This window comes from Pelodiscus sinensis, chromosome 6 (genome assembly GCF_052426305.1).
Source record: "Pelodiscus sinensis isolate ZL-2025 chromosome 6, ASM5242630v1, whole genome shotgun sequence".
NCBI classification, from domain to species: domain Eukaryota; kingdom Metazoa; phylum Chordata; order Testudines; family Trionychidae; genus Pelodiscus; species Pelodiscus sinensis.
The window spans coordinates 5,079,599-5,093,730 of NC_143057.1; the positions used below are offsets into that span (position 1 = coordinate 5,079,599).

The 14,132-nt window shown below is 45.7% G+C and overlaps 1 protein-coding gene across 8 annotated transcripts in view; it reads right to left on the reverse strand.

Moving 5' to 3' along the window:
• NRG1 (neuregulin 1) overlaps positions 1-14,132 on the reverse strand; it is a 532,697-nt gene that overhangs the window by 152,181 nt on the left and 366,384 nt on the right. For 5 of the 8 annotated variants that reach the window (XM_075931339.2, XM_075931337.2, XM_075931338.2 and 2 more), the window contains 3 exons: positions 13,041-13,218; positions 8,895-9,019; positions 4,470-4,520 (listed from right to left, as the gene is read on the reverse strand). In XM_075931339.2, the coding sequence (XP_075787454.2) occupies positions 4,470-4,520; positions 8,895-9,019; positions 13,041-13,218 (354 nt within the window). Of the gene's footprint in view, positions 1-4,469; positions 4,521-8,894; positions 9,020-9,883; positions 10,218-13,040; positions 13,219-14,132 lie in introns of those variants that run through there. The other 3 variants (XM_025183072.3, XM_075931340.2, XM_075931342.2) reach the window with 3 other exon arrangements.

A 14,132-nucleotide genomic window follows, 5' to 3' on the forward strand; every position in this document is an offset into this window, starting at 1 on the left:
AAGTGTTATTTACTCCTTCATATAACACAAGACTCAGAAGTCACAAAATGAAGTTAACAGGCTGCAGCTTTAAAACAACTGAGAAAATACTTCTTCACATAAGACACCGTCAACCTGTGGAACTCCTTGCCAGGGGATGTTTTGAAGACCAAAATTATAAAAGGGCTCACAAAAGAATTAGATAAGTTCATGGAAGATTGGTCCAACAGTGGTTATTAGCCAAAATAGTCAGAGATGCAAACCCATGATCTGAAGGTTCTCTTGCTTCTATTTGCCAGAAGCTGGGAATGCGTGACAGGGGAGGGATTTCTTGATGTTTCCCCGTTCTGTTTATTCCATCTGGGGCATCTGGCATTGGCCACTGTTGGAAGACAGGATGCTGGGCTAGATGGACCATTGGTCTGATCCAGTATGGCCATGATTATGTTCTAGGATGTCATTTAAATTTAGGAGAAAAGAAGTAGAAGTGAAATTCATGCTGGGAGCAGAGTCAACTCCAGGTTCTGCCTCCATTACAGCTCTGAATAGAGACTCTACAGCAGGACTATGGGAGGAGCAGGGTTGCACAGAAGGTGGTGATGCATGTGGACTGGTGAGGTTGCCCCAACACCTTACGACCTGGCAGAGAGGGGCTGCAGCTGCTATTTCAGTCCAAACAAAGACCTGAAAGGAAGAACGCACTGTACAACTGAAATATCCTTTCCCCACATTGGAAGTGCTGGGATTTCACCTTTCTAACCCCTCCGCACTGTATCCATGCAGAGCTCCAATATTCCATCTTCTCATACCTCGGGTGGGCTATGTCTTTAATCAACGACATGGCCAGAATTGATTCCAAAAAGGGCTGATTTTTTTTTTCTTTTTCAAGAAGAAAGACAGTCAAATCCCCAGCTAATTAGCTCACTTGGGTTTGCTGCACCCGGACTTCCAGAACAGGGATCTATTTTAGGACGAATAAATTTGGGACGTATGTCTAAAGGAGACCATCTGGAAGTAATCACGCTGCAGCAGTACAGGTGTCTCTGGGAGTCAGGGATCCTCATTATTCAGCAATGCCCCTTCAGACAAATGTTCCCCCCAAAGGTATTGCTCTTTCCTTTGATTATCGCGCAAGTTTTGCCTCTTTTCAAGTCCAACATCTCCCAGGTTGCTCATTAGTTTGAACTCGTTTTACCCCTAGCATCTCCAGCATGGCATTTCTTCGGGGGGGGGGGGGGGGGAGGAGGGAATGAAAAAGAGAAAATTCCTCTTCAGTGTCTTTTCCTTCTCCTAACCATCAGGGATTCTGTTTTCCTGACAGCCCCCAAGCCCCTCCCACTGTTTCTCTATGCTTCAAAGCGCCCCACATCCTCACCTGCCCTCCCCACAGCAGAACCACCTAAGTCCATCCAAGGGCCGATTTTTCTCTCCCCTCAGCTGCCAGCCCATCTGCCGGTGAATGTGACTGGCTTCCCCTTTCTTGATCCCCATCCATGGCTTACCAGCAGGTCAAACGTGCTCAGAAACTCTTATGCATGTGTGCATGGTGTACACCAGGACTACTCAACACACGGCCTGTGGGCTGCATGTGGCCCGCAGTGCGGTTTGAGTTTACGTGGGGCTCAACATGCAGCCCGCGGGTGGGATCTTTTGAACATGGCCTCCACTGGGAACACACTCCACAACGGTGAGGCATCTCCCAGGCGGGGTGAACACTGAAAGATGCAAGTGGACAGGCTGGCTGGAACAGGGTGTCGGCATTTCTAGCCCCCAAAGAGGAGGTGCCAGGAGTGCCGGGGCATTGTGTGAAAGAAGCTATTTGCATATGTTTGCATATATATTTGCATGTATATGCAACTACATTTAAGTTGTGGCCCTCGGCATGTGCTGTATCATTGGGGTCCCCGGGGCTTCCAACGTTGAGTAACCCTGGCGTACACAGAGATGCTGCCAAAACACTCTACGGAACACCCAAAACACAGAGATCACCCACCCACTTCTCCCCATGGAGGGATTTTGCTGCAAGCTCCTTCCCGTGCAAGGTTCTGCTTATGGCTGGCGCTCCACTCATTGTCCAGTACATCATCCCGGCAAATAGTTACTTCACGATCTCACCATGTTATAACTTCACAAGTCAGACTACCTCTTGAGGGACCACTTTGTCAAATACGGGCAAAGCCACACAACACAATATTTGACTGCCATGGTGATGAAGCAGAACAATTTGACAGCAAGTCTCCTAGCCATGCAGACAGACACTATTTTTTCCCCTTTCTAAGCGCACGGTTAACTAAAAACATGTAATACCAAAGCACTGAGTTGTCATGGGGGCAAAGTTTCAGAATTACATCTCCCTCAGCATCACCACACTGAAAGAGTTATAGGATGCGAGGGATTTGTTGCAGGTCACTGCAGTCCTGAAAACTGAAGAAAAATGACTTCCATCCCTCGCTGCTCAGACGTGACCTCGGCAGCCGTAGCTAATGATAGCACAAAGGGCTCCGATTACTAGAGATTTGCTTACTTAGCTCATCCAATCCTGCAGGGGAAATTCTACCACACAGAACTACACTGATGGAGACCAAAAAAGCTCTGATTAAGTTTTCAGTGCTTAATAATAATAATAAAATAATAATAATAATAATTAATAATAACAAACTTCTTGGAAACCATCCTACAAGTATAATTTACTTTGCATTTGGAAGAAGAAACAAACCACCTGACAGGGCTATTGCGGTAAGTTAGGGTCACCCATAAATCCTCAGATGACGAAAGAGGATAGGAATAGGTTTTGACCTGAATTTTTTCCCTCCTCTCCTAGATTTCCAAACCATTCTGTTGTCAGTCACTTTCACATGCTTGGGGCGAGGGGGGTTCATTGAGATTATGCAGAGTCGTTGTCTGTTCATGTTTTTGTCTACTGATCCAGCTGAACTCTTGGTTAATTACAAGCACCAATCCCTTCATTTTATAAGTGACTAATGCTTTTGAGGGCCCCTCAATTTTTGGGTCTCAGACTTGAGACACTTTCAAGGGACATGATCTTAGAAAGGAGTGAGCCCTTGCCCGCTGAAAACCACACACCCTTAAGATGCTTCAAGATAGGCTGCCGCAAAAACGAGGCACCTAAAATCACTGATCACTTAAGAAAATTTAGGCTAAGGCTAATCTCGTTTCTACAATATTCTGAGATTCGTCCTCATGTTTGGCTAATGACAACTCTGCTGGCAAGTTTACTGAAACAATATCTAATTTTCCTCAGTGTGGTGGAAGGAAATAATTTATTTTACCTCCTGTGGCAGTTACAAGATTCAAAACAACTACTGTGAAATGGGCATGAGCCCATCAAAATCAGGAGAAAAAACCCCTAAGCCACTTCATATCACCTATGAAGGCGTAAATTTCCCACATCTTGGCCAGCTCCATATGTCAGAGTCTACCCTTAGGCCAAGCGACTATAAAACACCATTCAGCTTTGGGAGCGAGTGGACAACCCGAGGGGCAAGACCGTAGGGCCTGCGTATACTTTCTCAAGTGTTTAATTCTACTGATTTTGATTGCCATCCATGTGAGAGCCGGTTTAGGTCACAGAACTCAGAGAGGCTATTTTAAATACCCTGACTGAAGCAGACTTTTCAGGGGAGTTGTCGTTTTGCCCTGCCGTTATGCCTCAGAAATGTAAGATCCTGTTTATTACTCCGACCTGTCAGGCTGAAAGATTTCTGCCAGACCCTAATTTCTTATTTTCCCTCGGCACACCGTTAAAAGCACCAATCAATCCAGCGGCTAGAAAGAAATCGGCAGGCATTAATCTCATTTCTCAGGTTAAGCCTGGAGAACATTCTGGGTCCCACTTCCAGGCATTTGGCTTTGAAAATTCCATAGGATGCTCCCACAGTAGCTATGAAAGAGGAATTCAGGGCAGCTATATAGCATTTACGCTACGGCGCAGAACACATTTCATAGAAACACTTGAACTGTCATGAGGGATCAGACCAATAAGCAGTTGCCAGGTCCTAGTAGTTCAGAGGAAGGTGAGTGTGAGGGGGTGAAGAAAGAAGGGCCTGGCACCCCCAGGGTACCATGCTTCTGGTGGGGACAGCAAGGGCACACCACACTCCAGTGCCATGCACTGAGGAGAGGGAGGGAGGTGCCAGAGGCATTCCTGCGGACTCCCCCCAACTCAGGAAATTCCCAGCAGGGGACTTGGGTGGCTTCCTCTCCGGCTGCGCTGCTCGAGAATGGCCTCTCGCCTTTCTGAAATAACATGTGTGGCTGCACCGTCGTTGGCTGAGGCTCTGATGCCCAAAGACTGATACAGACGCATTCGTGAACACTGACACCTAAAAATATATGGATAGATCCAATATTCGGGTAGGTCGCTCCCTATTACCGAAGGGCAGTCCCATTATCCATTCACAATGCCAGAGGGGAAAAAGCGTGTGTGGAAGGCTGGTTCATAAAGACTTTGACTGTTTGCATGTACTTACAGGAGGAGGCATTAGTTCCTTCGGTTGATGCTTGTATCCTAAACACAGGCTCTGCAACACACAGAAGGTAACAACAAGGTCAGAAAGAGATACAAAAACAAGCACCACATTGTATTGGGTGAGCCAGACCTTGTCTTCCCCAGAAAAGAATAATTAAAAAAACCCCACCAAAGATAAAGAAAAGCGTCTCCCAAAAGTGAGGAGCTTCCAAGTCACAACAGCATATCCAGGGCATGCCAGGAACAAACAATTGATGCCAAAGCGATCCATTGTCCTTGGAGGGAAACGTAAGGGGGAAAAGAAGTGCCTGGAACAGCATGAGAGGCCAGCCAGAAAGCAGAGGGCCTGAAAGTGGCCGTTCTCTCCTGCACATTGAGCAATGAAGGGCCGAAAGGAAATAATTCTCTAGATTAGAACAAAGCCAAAGGGATCATAGAGGCTACCTGAAATAAGTGCTGTGCTTAGGAGCTGCTGTGACTAAAAGAGAGATTCGACTATGAAATCCATCCATTTTGGACAGATCCACAGCCCAAAGGGAGCGCAGACACGGAACTGGAAAAGGAGGACATGTTCAAGGACAAAATTGTCCTTAGCGTCAGCATAACGGGATAGAAAGAAAGAATTAAGAGGTAAGCTGGCAGAAGTGAATCACAATGGTTGGGCAGGGGAAGCCGACAGTTCTGGGAGACATACAATGATGGGTCAGAAAAATGAATGTAAGCAATTAGTGTACCAAGCCCAGACATCTCAAGACCATGACACAAGGCCCGGACACAGCCAGCAAAATTAGGACATGCATTTAGGAGTTGCAAAAGGTCTACCCATCGAGGGTCTGGGCAATATACAGAGTAACCCACGAGTCTAGTAGTCATAGGCAAAGGGGTGCAGGAAAAGCCCCTCAGTGAGAAAGCAATACTACAGAATCCATGCAGAGAGCACACTTTATTTCTGGTAGCAGTAGAATGCCATGCAAGTGGCGAGAGGAAGGCAGAGCCAAGGAAGGCATGGCGTTTCAGAACAGCCCCGAAAATGTATCCGTGAGGTTTCTGATAGACCGTCGGGCAGAGGTTATGATACACTGCCTAGCAGAGATCTTCATTTAGAAACCACGATCACAGGAGGTACAGAAGAACGGGATATTAATAGCCCATTGGGGCTCAAGTATAAGGCCCGAAGGTGACTTTAAGTTCCCTCTGCACCAAAGGTACACTGCTAGGCACCTGGACTGGGACATTCAAAACAGGAGCCCTGCACATTCGTCCATTCCCAATCAAAAAAGATCTAATGCACTCCTCTCTGTTGTAGAGAGTTGAACAATTCTGCCAGCTGCACAAAGCCTCAGTTATTCTGAAACAGCTGGAGGGTTCTGTAATGATCTACAGAGCAGAAGTAGTGCAGATCCAGGATAGCCAGCTGTCGTGAGAGCGGAAAATAAAACAATGGCACAAGATGAGTAGATTTGGAGGTACCAGAGTCGAACAGAGTCATCACGACCCATCCTGACGTGATATCAATGTAAAATGATCTCCTGGGCTGAGTGGCCAACACTCGATTCAGAATACTAGAGACAGATGCTAGAAAAAGTATCTTGAGAAGCAGTCACCGGACTCATACACTTCAATATCATGTGTACGAAGTGAAGCAACACTGACAGTCACACTGAGAATATGAGCAAATTCTGGACCATCCTAGGGCATTTTTGAGCCAAGATTTCTCGTGGCTACCACACACCGAGATGCATCAAAGGACAGGCTGCCGGCATGCTTCATGCAAATTCTTGTGGTCACACGTTTCTCCTTGATCGAGCCTACGAATGTTGTCATCTCAGACCAACACCAGCCTTTGCCAGATTCAGCATCCCAGAACAGCTAATGAGAGATCACTCTTTGCCCTTTGCCACCCGGAGCTGTGGAATTTTACAACCCCATGGGGATGCATTCCTTAGCCATTCCAGTCTACAACTTCCTGAGCCTAACATCACAGGAGGGGCATGAACAGAATAACAGCAGAAAGGCCACACTGGGTCAGACCGAAGGTCCATTTAGCTCAGTGTCCGGTCTTCCGATGGTGACCAATGTCAGGTGGTTCACAGGGAATGAACAGAACAGATAATCATCAAATCACCCCTTCTCAGCTTCTGGCAAACAGAAGCCAGGGATGCCATCCCTGCCCACCCTGGCCAAAAGCCACTGATGGACCTATCCTCCATGAATTCATCTAGCTCTTTTTGGAACCCTGTTATAATCTTGGACTTCACAACATCCTCTGGCAAGGAGTTCCACAGGTTGACTGTGGTTCAGGAGTACTTGCTTCCAGGATTTTATTTTGCCTACATTTTATATACACACACACATGCACGCACATACACAATCATACCCTTGACTACACAAGTGCTAATTAAAACTAAAAATCAAGATCCTGTTTCATTGCCAAAGGAAAGCTTTTCTATTAACCACCCTATTTTAGAGACAATCCAACTGGAGGTGAATGACATGCTTTTTGGGTCTCAGAAGCAGGCCCCACGTACAGTTCACAATCATTGCACCGTTCCCTGAGTAGGAAAATCCTGGGGGATGTCCCCATGTGCACGCATGTCTGCCCTGATCAGTGCCAAGACCCTGGCTTGACATATGTGGTCTTTACATAGGAACATCTTCATCCTTTTGAAAACACTTATAAGCACCCCCATTTTTATGCATAAAAACTGAACCAAATCAACTTAACAAGCCCAACAAAATGCCTATGGATATTTTGTTCTAACCACATTGGGGCAAACACCACCACTCGGGCTTGTAAATCAACAAATCAACATACAATTATGATGGCAGTGTTGTACACCTGGCATGAAACTGTAATGGTGGATTTTCATTTGTTGTGACGCACTTTAGTTTAGACAAACCACAATGATGACTGTACACTCACAGCCACTTGCACAACTCAAAACTACCAAAAAAGCCCAAAGACTTACACTAATTATAAATTTGTTTTCTAAATAGCATGGTACCTACATCCTGGCTCAGATCAGAACATGCAACAAATGTACATCCCAAAAAAGTCACGGTGCAATGAGGTCTTCAAATCCCATCAGATTAACAGTCAGAAGTTGTCTTTTAGTGGCTCTATTAATCTGAGCAGGCATCTAGTTGCTCCATTCCCGCTCCCCCACTGGCCTACCATTTGAATTTCAACTGTTGATATATGTTAATTAGTCAACAACAAACCCAAGAAACAGAACTTCAGCTTATCCTTGCCAACTTGGCCATAACTGGAAAGAGCACTGCAAAAAAGCTTATGCATAGTGGGACAAAGTAAATTTGTCTAGAAGCGTATGTAACTATCGGTGAAAAAGAAAGGAGCTTTGAAAAACAGAATTTTGAGAGCACTGCTTCTCCATTCCTCAGACCGCAAGTCTACGTGACAGCATATGAGGCAGATTTATGTCTATGAATGACTTTGTATGCTGATCACTTCGGCTGCATTGAAACATTCATCTCACGTACAAGCTAACAGGAAAACAACTGACATATCTGAAAGGAGTGTTGGTCACAATTAGTAGCCATACAAATATTACTTAGCCCTCGTCTACACTACATGGTAAGGTCAAATTAAGACACGCAGCTCCAGCTATGTTAATTACGTAGCTGGAGTCAGTGTATCTTAAATTGAATTTTTGCTCCATCCACACAGCAGGAGGCCGACAGGAGCAAATGCTCCCATTGGCTTCCCTTATTCCTCATGAGGAGCAAGAGTACCAGCGCTGATGTGGGTACCCTCTGAGTTCGATTTAGTGGGTCTTCGCTAGACCCGCTAAATCGACCCCCAGAAGATCTACCACGTAGTGTCAATCTTCCACATAGTGAAGACATTAGAGAGGAGAGCTGTGTTTTAGTAAAGATACCAGACTGGGATTCAGGAGATCTCGATTCAATTGCCAGATCTGTCAATAGACTTAATCTCTCTGTGCCTCACTTACTCTTTTATATAATGGAAACAGCGATAACCTTCTTTCTTCTCCCTCCCCCTTTGTCAGTCTTGTCTGTTTAGATCATAAGATCTTTAGTGCTGAGGCTGGTCTTACTAGAGGTTTGTGCTGGCTAGCACAATGGGGTGCCCAATCTATTGAGTCTTCCAGGTGCTACTGTAATAATGACTCAGCTTGGTTGCACAACAAGGGCCAATATAATCTAAAATAGGCTTGTATCTATATCAGGCCTAATGTGTTTTAATTATTTTACTTATATCGCAATTGACTGAAGCATTTTCATCTCACTTTTGCTTTCAACGTGGTCTAGTGAGGACGCTCCTCTTGCAGAGTTTGCACAATTCTCACTGCCCTACAGACCCTGCTGTCTTGATAGCTCTTTTAATGCAAAACTTTTGTTCGTTTTTTTTTAAGCAGCAGTTAAACAAATAGCCACATCTTACCATTGGTGTCCGTGATGGTAATGCTGGCTTTGGTGCTGTCGTTTCCTAGTTTGCTGCTCACTTTGCATGTGTATTCCCCAGCGTCCGCCAACGATGCTCTATAAATGTGAAGTTCAGAGTACATCCTGTAGAATTAGGAACAACAATGATCAGAGAAAGAAACACGACAAGGAGTCCATGCATTTAGAATCCTAGAATTCTAGGGCTGAAGAGACCTCAGGAGTCAACGAGTCCAACACCCTGCCCAATGTAGGAGCAACCCCAACTCAATCATCCCAGCCACGACTTTGTCAAACTGGGACTTAAAAACCTCTAGGGATGGAGATTCTACCCCTCCCTAGATAAATCATGCCAGTGCTTCACCATGCTTCTAAGGAAATAGTTTTTGCTAATATCCAACCTAGACCTCTCCCACTGTAATTTATCCAATGAAGAGACACATCTTCTACCCTCTGATTACACCAGGTTACCCCTCCCAGAAATTGGAGAATTCTGCAGAACAGGCACGTTAGAAAGCTGAAATAAATACACTGGTTTATACTTCTCTGCTTTGTTATTAAGGCAAATATACAGAAAACAACCTCCTCCCTTTCAAGACGCTGGACCGGCAGGTGCTCGGACACCAGCAGGCCAGGTGCCCATACATAAATAAATCAATTCTCCGGTCCCGCAGGTTAATGCTGCCAGTCGCAAAGTTCTGTACAAGTATGGTAGTTTCTAGCATTTGAATAAATAATCACGAGAGAGAGCAACAAACGTTTTAGCAGCCCCACCAGGGCATCACTGTCCAGAGTTAGCCAAAAATTGTGGGCAATGGTGGTACTCTGTGTGAGGCGACGTTTCGTTCCTGGTGAGGAGAGGCAATTTAATCAGTTTGCAAGGTGTGAAGATTAGATTTTAACATGCAGAATTCCAGCTTGCTCAAACATGTGGCGGAACTACCTCCTGCTGTCTCTCAGCCGGGCCCCGACTACAAGTAATGTCATTACCTGGACCAGTCCTTCGCAGCTCTCTCTTTGACCACAGAGCAGGTATAGCACAGGCGGTTTAGGCATAAGCTGCCTCACATGGCCAGGCCAATCTGGCTTAACCCTGGCTGGGAGCCGGGGGAGATCATCTCAAAGGAGAAGAGGGTAATGTTGTCTCTGATCTCTGAGTTGAGAGTGGCAATAGTCGGAAGTTGTGGCAACAGGAAGTGGCCGTTGTTCTCCTACGAGTGCCTAGCAGCACTAATTGACACCCCTGAGAGAGGTCATGACGCCCACCTCAGCCCTGGTGCAGACACCCTTAGGCCAGCAGAAGAATTCTCAAGGGGTTGATTGCCATGGCGACAGGAAGCCCTCTTCTGTTGCTGTGGCAAGGGTCTCCGTTAGCGACGGATCTGCAGCCCTCGGCTGGGTCGCTGTAGGGTTTGTAGCCATGGCCCGAGACTCTTTGCGCACAAAGGGTGCCACACAGGCATTGAACTAAATGACTGTCAAGAACTGGACTCAAGGTAAAAGGCTCTACCCTAGAACCAATCCCCAGATTGTGGAGGGGGGATATCAGAACAGCTGCCATGCTTAGCGGGAGGGGAAAGGGCTTATGCTCGGGTGCTGTTCACTGTGGTTTGCAGCCAGCACACTGTCAGCAGAGGGAGAAGAAGGAGAAGGCCAGCAGAGCAAACCAAGAGCTGGCCTGGGTCAGCTAACTCAGGATTCAAGATTAGATTGAGGGGGGCTTTCTAAGTTGTGGAGCCAATTCATGGAATACAATTCATACCAAGAGCCTTCATTATGGGATTTATCGGGGATTATCCCACAATGAACCGCATCCGAGCATAAACCCATTCAAGCAAACTAACAGGTCAAAGGAACACAGCGTTGGTGACATTGCTACAGGTGTCACTTGCTAACAATATGCATCTGGATGTGGCACCAGTAAATAACAGACTGCAGGGTCGTCCCCCCCAACCCCGACGTCTATTGGTACTGACATCTGTGGGTCATTTTTCCCTGTCATTTTAAGGGAAGCTGCAAAGCTACTGCCTCCCTTTCGCTTCCAGAAGTTGCCCCACTTACTCTGCCTAGAACGTTTTTTACAGGTCGTTTAAAATTGTTACATCCTGTTTAACTGGTTTGGTAAATATTTGGCTTCAGTGTTTTTATAGGTTTCAAGTGTTGCATCTCGTTTGTTGGCGTGCTACAGGAGTCTCTTTCTTGCAATGAATCTGCACTTTCTCTAAACACTCCTAAAATGAGCAAAGAGCTGGCGTGGGAAATCTCAAATTAACAAAAGTCCTCATGGAGGGATGGATGCTGCTTTCAAGCTTAAGTGGGATTTCTTTAATAGGGAGAAAGTGTTCTTCTGAACTGTCAGGATGGATGAAGCTAATACCATTATGCTGTCTTGGATCCTGATGATGCTAGAGCATGTCTTCTGCATCAGCATTATAATCTCACTCTTGAAGTAGCCATTTGTCTTTAAAATAGATATTAATCCAGCTCACACAACTCCCCACTTTTTGGTTATTTTCCATGCTTTGTTATTATAAAAATCCCATATGTAAATTAGTTGTCCTATAACAATACAGCAGCCCAAGAATGAAACGTATTTCCTTGTTGGATTATCTTGCACCATAAAAATATTCAGAATAGAGAAATATTAACCCATTGACATTCATTTAGCTTGGTAGGGAAATACTATTGGGATGAATTTGCACATAATATAATTGTGTTATTTACTGCATTCACCTGCACTGAATTATTTTCGTGCTTATTTACTTAGCTTTGTAATATGCGCCTGTCCTATGTATGTGTACCATACAATTTAACCATGCATACAATACAACGTTAGCTGAGCCAAAGGACACATTCATGCGCCTCCATCAAAACAAGATCTATCTCCTGTCAAGATGTTTGTGTTTGCTCAGGCCTGGTGTGGTAGCAGCTGCAGCCATAGCCAGACCCCTCTGTCTCTCCAAGTTACAATTCTGAATGCACAAATTCCTTCAGTTCGGGGCACTCCCCAGGTAGGGTTGCCAGATGGTTTAACAAAAAATACCGAACATGCCCCCACCCTCCAAAAAAAAAATACTGGGGAAAAAAATTCTGTTGAGAGAAAAAATGGGGAGACCAAAGTTGTTAAGCAGAGAAAAACAAAAAAAGGCACTGCGCCTTTAAATGGCCCCACACTCCTCACTCCCCCGCCTCTGCCAGATGCGGCACGGGAAAATTATTCCCAACAGGCTTCCATCTGAGGGAAACAGGAAATACTGGACATTTCACATGTCCGGTATGTTCTGGTTTTTTACCGGACAGGGGACTCAAATGACGGTCAGTCCGGGCAAAAACCGGACAGCTGGCAACCCTACGCACCAGCCAGCTCTCTCCGAATTTCAGCCCGACACCGGCTCACAGCACTTCACAAACATAAGGATCAGGAAGGCAGCTAGAATCCAGCCGAGCAGTGCATGGGAGTGATGTCAGGGCAGGAGTGTGATTTCTAAATGAAGCATTTCATTTTCGGTTGAACTCAATGTTTTGTTCAACCCAAAACTTTTTTTTTTAAACTTTTCAGTTTATCTAAACTTTTTATTTCCAGGTCGATCCAAAATGCATTTTTCTTCTGAATTTGCCAAGCAGTTAACAAACCAAAACAGCCTGTTAGGCACATAGCTCTAGTTCTGAGTCCTCGGGCAAAGTCAATGGGATTTGAAACCTCTCAGAACCACGCAGGAGATAATTAGCAATTTCCAGGATTACATTTCAGGGCAAAGCAAGACTCAAAGTTATTCCTGGAGCCAGATCCCCTGGGTAGTCAAACAATTTCGAATTTCAAACATTGAACGTAAAGTTTCTATCAGTGTTTTACCATGCCCCGCGCCCAAGATTAGTTAAAAAAAAGTTTGTATTTTGTTATAAAAAAAAACAATGGGAATAAAAATTGGCATACAAACTGTGATATATTCTGGTTTTGTTATTACTTGACAACATATAAATCCCGGTGAAAGTAAAGGGATAACCTATTTCCATTTGTTCTCTTTCCTTATTTCTCAGCACTCAGTTATGCCCGCTACGATCATTAATACGTTCAGTGCTGGGGGCCCGGCAAACGATTCCACTTCCTCCCCCCAGCCCAGCTTGCCAAATGCATCGTGGGACTTACTTTTGTTTTTTGGAGATCTTGACATTTTCCGGCTTGTTTTTTTTGGTTATTTCTTTCCCATTCTTGAACCATTTGAATCGGAGAGGGGGGTATTCAGAATTGGCTTCACACCTGAGCACTAGCGTCTGGCCCACAGCCGACTCCTGGTTTTTCAGCTCCTTCAATTTGGGAGGCACAGCTAAAGAAAGAAAAGAAAGGGCTGTCAATTAGGCTGTTCTTGAAAGGCAAAACAATGTGAATTGAAATAGACTGAGGCATGGGCAGCAGCTGAAGGCCCAGCTGGGGAAGTGAAGCCCCAGTCCCGCCCCTTCCACCCGAGGCCCCACCCCTGGAGCCAAGTCCCGCCCACTCCCAGCCTGAGCTGTCCTGGCCACCTGGAGGGCCAGGGCTACCGTGCTGAGGCCCCGGCTCCAATCCCAGCCCTTCCTGGGGGCTGGGGAGCCAGGCTGCTACGTCACGGCCCCAGGCTTCCTGAGTGATCAGGGAGATGGGCTGCCATACTGTGTCCCCAGCATTCTGGTGGCCGGGGCGCATAGACAAGCCAGTAAATTTACAGACTGAACCAGACAAAACATTTCCTAAACTAAAAAAAATCTCCTAGTCATTTGCAAGAATTATACTTAAAATGTCTGAGAGAGAGAAGATACGAATGGCTATATCAGTGCGTTGATCCTGGAAGGAAGCAAGAATACTTGGTCCTTCTTTGACTTCTCAGACACAAGACTATGTAACCTATGCAGAACTAAAACGATGCTCCCATAGTCCATACAGAGAGATGCAGCCCATAAATGCTGGGACCTATGGCTGAGAAATGCTCTGTATGGCAGGTCAGAGCTCTCAAAGCAAGACTTCCTGCTGGGACCTGGAGGATATTTCTAGACGGCACACTAAGCCCAGATCGGTGGGCCCCAGGCTTGAAGTTTCCAAGCTTATGCTTGAGCATTCATACGGCACTGTAAACTTGGGTTTAGCATTATCGGACTCATCTCTCACAGCCACGTGAAGACGGCCAACTGCACCATGTAGATCTTCTCCACAGCTTGAGGTGCGTCCAATGACAGGGCTTGACTCTAAATCACAGCAAGATTTAGG